This window comes from Procambarus clarkii, chromosome 31, assembly GCF_040958095.1.
Source record: "Procambarus clarkii isolate CNS0578487 chromosome 31, FALCON_Pclarkii_2.0, whole genome shotgun sequence".
Taxonomy (NCBI): Eukaryota; Metazoa; Arthropoda; class Malacostraca; order Decapoda; family Cambaridae; genus Procambarus; species Procambarus clarkii.
In genome coordinates this window covers 25454562-25461618 of record NC_091180.1, presented here as the reverse complement: position 1 = coordinate 25461618, position 7057 = coordinate 25454562, and the positions used below count along the sequence as shown (strand labels likewise).

The following is a 7057-nucleotide window of genomic DNA, read 5'->3' as shown; positions in this document are numbered from 1 at the left end:
AACATAAACAAAAGCCGAACATAAAAACAGATAAACATGAAGAATAACAGATTAACATGAACAACAGCAAGACAATCGCAGTGCTCAGAGATACAAAACAACAACAGTATTATCAGTCACAAAAAAATCAGCAAACACAAAGAGCATAGACACATTCACAGCAAGAACACACACACACACACACACACACACACAACAAGAACACGTACACACACACACACACACCCACAACCCCCGCAAACACAAATAGGTGAGTACACAACAAGAACACACACAACAAAAACACACACACTCAGCAAGAACAGTGAAGCACACGAAACAATGACAGGCGGGAAGAACAGTAATATTTAGTGGAGTATTTCACAGTGCCGGCGGCAGCTTTCCCAAAGGATTTAAAATGGAGATTTACGACTGACTTCAGCGAGATCCACCAAAGTGGAGCCCTGGCACTCGCGGCCCTGACACTCGCTGCCCTGGCACTCCCAACCCTGGCACTCGCTGCCCTGGCACTCCCAACCCTGGCACTCGCGGCTCTGGCACTCCCAACCCTGGCACTCGCTGCCCTGGCACTCCCAACCCTGGCACTCGCTGCCCTGGCACTCCCAACCCTGGCACTCGCGGCCCTGACACTCGCGGCCCTGGCACTCCCAACCCTGGCACTCGCTGCCCTGGCACTCCCAACCCTGGCACTCGCGGCCCTGACACTCGCGGCCCTGGCACTCCCAACCCTGGCACTCGCTGCCCTGGCACTCCCAACCCTGGCACTCGCGGCCCTGGCACTCGCGGCCCTGGCACTCGCTGCCCTGGCACTCCCAACCCTGGCACTCGCGGCTCTGGCACTCGCGGCCCTGGCACTCGCGGCCCTGGCACTCGCGGCCCTGGCACTCGCGGCCCTGACCTTCACAACCGTAATACAGCGATGATTCTTACAACCCTAACACATCGCCCTAATACGATAATAACACTAACAATACAATTACACACAGAGATCACACTAACGTGATACATCAAATGAATAAATCCACAAGGGCCGTGACGAGGATTCGAACCTGCGTCCGGGAGCATCCCAGACACTGCCTTAATCGACTGAGCTACGACAGGGTTAAAAAGGGTTGAAACCGAAGTTCTACTGAACTTACTGGATCCCGTAGCCTCTCCGAGGCACAAATCTTTTAACCCTGTCGTAACTCAGTTGATTAAGGCAGTGTCTGGGATGCTCCCGGACGCAGGTTCGAATCCTCGTCACGGCCCTTTTGGATTTGTTCACTAACAATACAATATCATTCCGCCCTTGGGGCAGAATGACTCCCTAAGCCCTGGCAAGTCATTCCCAAGCCCTTACACACTCTCCAAAGCCCTGAAGTATTTCCCCATGCTCTCATGCACTATCCAAGCCCTTACACACCGCCCGAAAGCCCTGATACACCGCCCCAAAGCCCTGATACACCGCCCCAAAGCCCTGATACACCGCCCCAAAGCCCTGATACACCGCCCCAAAGCCCTGATACACCGCCCCAAAGCCCTGATACACCGCCCCAAAGCCCTGAAACACCGCCCCAAAGCCCTGAAACACCGCCCCAAAGCCCTGACACACCGCCCCTAAGCCCTGATACACCGCCCCAAAGCCCTGATACACCGCCCCAAAGCCCTGATACACCGCCCCAAAGCCCTGATACACCGCCCCAAAGCCCTGATACACCGCCCCAAAGCCCTGATACACCGCCCCAAAGCCCTGATACACCGCCCCAAAGCCCTGATACACCGCCCCAAAGCCCTGATACACCGCCCCAAAGCCCTGAAACACCGCCCCAAAGCCCTGAAACACCACCCCAAAGCCCTGATACACCGCCCCAAAGCCCTGATACACCGCCCAAAGCCCTGATACACCGCCCCAAAGCCCTGATACACCGCCCCAAAGCCCTGATACACAGTCCGTCTTATACAGCCAGAAGTTGAGTTGGAAAACTGGCAGAATCAATGATCATTACTCTGAATTACATCTTCCAGACGGGGGGTAAGATTTACCAAAATTCAGGAAGCATCCACTCTCTTCATTCACGGTGTGGAGATGAGGAAGAAGAGGAGGGGGAAGAGAAGGAAGAGGAGAGGGGGAAGGAGGACGAGGTGGTAGAATTGGAGCAGGAGCAACTATGAGGATTAAGAGAACGATGAGTAGAATGAAGAATATCAGAAATATGTGGAGGATGAGGATCATTAGGATGAGGACGAAAGGGTAAGGATGACGTACAAAACGATAATGATAGATGATAGTAAATATAATGATGACAGATGGTGATAATGATGATGAAACAGGAGAAAGAAACAGCGAAAACACAAATAATTAGATAGGATGAAGGTGCAGATTACTCTCCCAGCTGAGATGCTTCTCGTTTTCCCAGAGTCTGAGTCTGTATACAGCTGTCCTAGACTATATGAAGGGTTACACTGTGTGTGTCAAGAGCCAGCTGTGTCATACTAAGGTACCTGGTCATATATACAGCTGCCCTAGACTATACGAAGCGTTACACAGTGTGTGTCAAGAGCCAGCTGTGTCACACTAAGGTACCTGGTCACATATACAGCTGCCCTAGACTATATGAAGCGTTACACAGTGTGTGTCAAGAGCCAGCTGTGTCATACTAAGGTACCTGGTCACATATACAGCTGCCCTAGACTATATGAAGGGTTACACAGTGTGTGTCAAGAGCCAGCTGTGTCATACTAAGGTACCTGGTCACATATACAGCTGCCCTAGACTATATGAAGGGTTACACAGTGTGTGTCAAGAGCCAGCTGTGTCACACTAAGGTACCTGGTCATATATACAGCTGCCCTAGACTATATGAAGCGTTACACAGTGTGTGTCAAGAACTAGCAGCTTTATGAAGCTAAAACTTTCCCATCACACAGGATATCTAGACTAACGCCTGGGTGCCTATTTACTACAAGGTGAACAAAGGCATTACACGAAAGCAAACGCGTCCCAACCATTTCTCTCCCGGCCTGGTTTCGAACCCGCAATTCCCGATTACGAGTCGAGAGCTAACTCGGCTGTACCACCGGGACTAAAAGGATCAAGAGGAAGGGAGGGTCACTAGAGGAATCTTTACCTATCCCTCTATACCTGGAGTGGGTTTGGGGAGTTCTTCTTCTCCAAGAGCTCGCTCTTGGAGAAGGCTCGACTTTAATAGGGAGGGGGGTCTTTAAGAGGGAGAGAGAGGGGGGGGGGTCCTTTTGGAGAAGGGGGGTCTTTTGGAGAAAGGGGGTGAAGGGGGTTGGGGTTAAAAGAGAGGGAAGGGGGGTGGTGTTGAAAGCCAAAGCCGTTGTCCTCAGAGCTGCTAACACGCCTAGTTCTCGGGACCAGGAAATTGCGACTTTAAATCCGGTGATGGGAGAGGGAGAATGAGGGAGTTCTTTAGAGGAGAAGGAGGGAATGGGAGGAAGTGAGAGATGAGGGAAGAGGAGTAGGGTGAGAGGCACGTGGGAAAGGAAGAGGGAGGCAGATGGAGATGAAAATGTTTGAGGAGAGTGTGTAAAAAAAGACCAAAATCTAGTTATGGGATGAAATACTAATGTGAGTTAACAGAGACGGAAGGGACAGATAGTGAGAGGGAAGGGAAAAGGGACAGAAGAGAAGGGAACTATTGGGAGAAAGCGCCAAGCCATTACGACTATAAGGAAGAAATCAGGATAAGAATTTAGGATGGGACGAGGTGGAGGGGGGGGGGAAGGAATGGTGCCCAACCACTTGATGGACGGTCGGGGGATTGAACGCCGACCTGCATGAAGCGAGACCGTCGCTCTACCGTCCAGCCCAAATGGTTCGGCTGAACAGTAGTGAGTGACAGAGAGGAGACGGGAACGGACAGAGGAGAGAGAGGGAAGTAAGAGATAAGACAGAGAGAGAATGGGGATGGTGAAATTATATATATATATATATATATATATATATATATATATATATATATATATATATATATATATATGTATATATATATATATATATATATATATATATATATATGTATATATATATATATATATATTATATGTATATGTATATGTATATATATATATATATATATATTTACATAAATCGTGTTTACAGTTACTAATGCTTGATTCGAGTGATTGCTGTACGTTTCCGTACGCATGCGTTCGGAATTACGCACGAGTGGGCCTGAATGTACTAAATTTTTAATATATATATACGTAATTTATAAATTAATTCATCCATCAAATTCTGGCTGTGTTTATTCAAAGATTAATTTAATTAAGTCAAAGCTTTATACGGCACTTGTTTGTGGCATACACGGGCAGGTAATTTCATTTGCTAGTTTGATGATGTGTTGAAATCATCAAATATATATTCATCAACCACACAACAAATTATGTATTTGCCTTTTTTTTTTTTTTTTGCTTTCTATTTTTATCAGGACCAATTACAAGTAAATTATTGTATCGGACATATACATACAGTTCTCTTTGAAGCTTTGTAGGCTGTCTACACGAGCAGCCAGTTGGTTATACATAGTTGGTTACACTCAATTACGACCATTCGAGCTAACCAATCAACCAAATAATTATTGTACTGGAGGGATATACTCTCCTAACATGTGATAGACCTGAGAGCCACGTGGTATACCGCCTTCCATAGCGTCAACGGGAAATAGGTTATACCCTGGTTCAATTTTCTATGTGGTGTCTATTGCTGCATCTGTGACCTTTTTAATTTTGATTTTTCAATTGCATTTCAAGCGTGACAAACGTCTCATCAAGTACATATATCTCTATGATGGATAATTTCCCCACGAAACTCTAAAAAATATTCCTATTCCTGACGCACTGATGACCAGTTTTGTTGACCAGACCACACACTAGAAGGTGAAGAGACGACGATGTTTCGGTCCGTCCTGGACCATTCTCAAGTAGATTGTCTTGGCTGGACCAGGACGGTCCAGGACGGACCGAAACGTCGTCGTTCCTTCACCTTTGAGTGTGTGGTCTGGTCAACGTACTTCAGCCACGTTATTGTGACTCATCGCCTGCATATGCAACCCGTTCTCGCAAATTTAATAAGTCAATATTGACTTATTAAATATGTGCATAGGTGACATACTTAACATAATAGATACCCTTAAAAAGATTCATAGAAAACACCGACCTTACCTAACCTACTTAGTATGTTAAGATAAGCATCTTATTGCTTCGTAATTACAATTATTACCTAACCTATAATAGGTATAGGTTAAGTAATAATTGTAATTACGAAGCAATAAGATGCTTATCTTAAGATACTAACAAGGTTAGGTAAGGTCGGTGTTTTCTATGAATCTTTTTAAGGGTATCTATTATGTTTAGTATATCACCTATGCACGTAGTTAATAAGTCAATATTGACTTTACGAATTTGCGAGAACGGGTTGGCATATGACCAGTTTTATTCGTGGCTTGCTTGGGAAATGAGAACCGAACCGGGGACTCGTAGTTTGGTCATTCCGAGAGCCGGATTCTGCATCACAGGACTCATTGCAAGCCCCCAGTCCACAAGCACAGTTTTCTTTTCCCCGGCAGCGGTCCTTCTCAGCATAAATATATATCTGTCGGGATTTTTTCCCCCATCTCCAGTGCTTCCATTCAACATTTATGAGAGTCGTTGAAGCTCTGAGCACCAGAGATTTTTATGGTGATGGAAGGTAAGGTGAAGCCTCGACTCCTCTGATGAAACACCGCTCCTTGTGAGGGACGGGGAGAATGAGGCCTCGACTCCTCTGATGAAACTTCTATATTTACATATGCTTCTGTAGAATGGCGCGGTGTCGTGGCACTTTTCTCTCACTGGCTCTGGTAAACTTCTCCACTTTTACTATGATGCTCCTCTGCCCTCTGACCAGTTGAATCACGATGACCTTGAAGTTATGTGAATTGAAGTTCAGTAATCATTTATTCTCCCATTCTTGCATATTAATTCCTTTCCCCCGTCCCATCCCAAATCCTTATCCTGACCCCTCCAGGGGCTATGTAGTCTTAATGGCTTGGCACTTTCTCCTCATAGTTCCTTTCCTCTCCCTGAAGCTTACCTCAGTTTTCACTCGTCCAGATTAGTCTCATTAACACTGTAATCAGCAGTGATGAAAACTCTAGTTCATTACATATAATTTGATTAATATATATTTGGAATAGCATTACTCCTAGCACTGATGGACAATGTTTAAATGCCTTCCTGACAACTGAGTGTGATGTAATCCACCCGCCTTAACCGGCTTATCTGATGTAATTCTACTGCTAAACTCTAATAGGTTTGTCAGGTATGACTTCCCTTTGGTGTATCCTTGATGGCCCTTTGTTGTGATACTAATTCTCTCTAGGAGCGTCATTATTCTCCTTTTCTTGTTTTCTCTGTTACTTTGTATGGTGCAGTTAAGGACAACAGCCTGTTACCGAGTGATTCTTCTGTTGTTGTTGTTGTTTTAGATTTAGTAACTTAGAACGGTTGTATCCATGTAGCACGGGCTATAGTGAGCCCGTAAATTGATTGATTCTTCAATGTTCCTCACCTTGTATACCTGTGCGATATGTTGCTTGGCGCCACACCTGCCCTCTCTGATGCCTGGCAGACCATTGCTCATAATTACACACCTGAAATAAACACTTTACCCGAACCACCATTCTCTGAAACCCCCGAGACACACCGCAACACTTAAAAAACAAACTCACCCAGCACTTCCACCCAACTGAAGCACACAAACGTGATACAGACCCCCACACCACCAGCTACTGAAACACTCGAAATACATTGAGAAGCAAAATCTCTATCCCACAACCCTTCCCAGCGGCCTGCCACCCCACGGCAGCAATCGTCGTTCCATCAACCATCAACCCCGTTACAGACTGGACATCCCCTCCCAACGTGAAGCCTCAATATTAAGGGTCTTCCTCCTGGCCACTTGACAGAGGTGTAATAACCCTGGGTCGCTCCATGCTAGGGGAAGCGAATTCGTAGGATTTAGGAGGCCATAGTCAAAGGATTTAGGAGCCAGGGGGAAGCCTTGCTCAAA

At 46.3% G+C, this 7057-nt stretch overlaps 1 protein-coding gene across 1 annotated transcript; it reads right to left on the bottom strand.

Annotated features, from left to right (window-relative positions):
* Positions 1 to 392: 392 nt before the first annotated feature.
* On the bottom strand, positions 393 to 4532 carry LOC123750723 (uncharacterized). Its single transcript, XM_069334222.1, has 3 exons — positions 4478 to 4532; positions 1387 to 1965; positions 393 to 898 (listed from the first exon to the last, which is right to left on the bottom strand). Exons 1-3 carry the CDS (start codon positions 4530 to 4532, stop codon positions 393 to 395), a joined length of 1140 nt encoding a protein of 379 aa, XP_069190323.1.
* Between the last annotated feature and the right edge of the window lie 2525 nt (positions 4533 to 7057).

Coding starts and splice junctions, on each gene's coding strand:
- LOC123750723 (XM_069334222.1), bottom strand. CDS start 4,532: ATGTATAACCAACTGGCTGCTCGTGTAGACAGCCTACAAAGCTTCAAA. Junction 1,966..4,477: donor ACAAAGCTTCAAAGAGAACT/GTATGTATATGT, acceptor TGATTCTGCCAG/TTTTCCAACTCAACTTCTGG. Junction 899..1,386: donor GGTGTGTAAGGGCTTGGATA/GTGCATGAGAGC, acceptor ACGGTTGTGAAG/GTCAGGGCCGCGAGTGCCAG.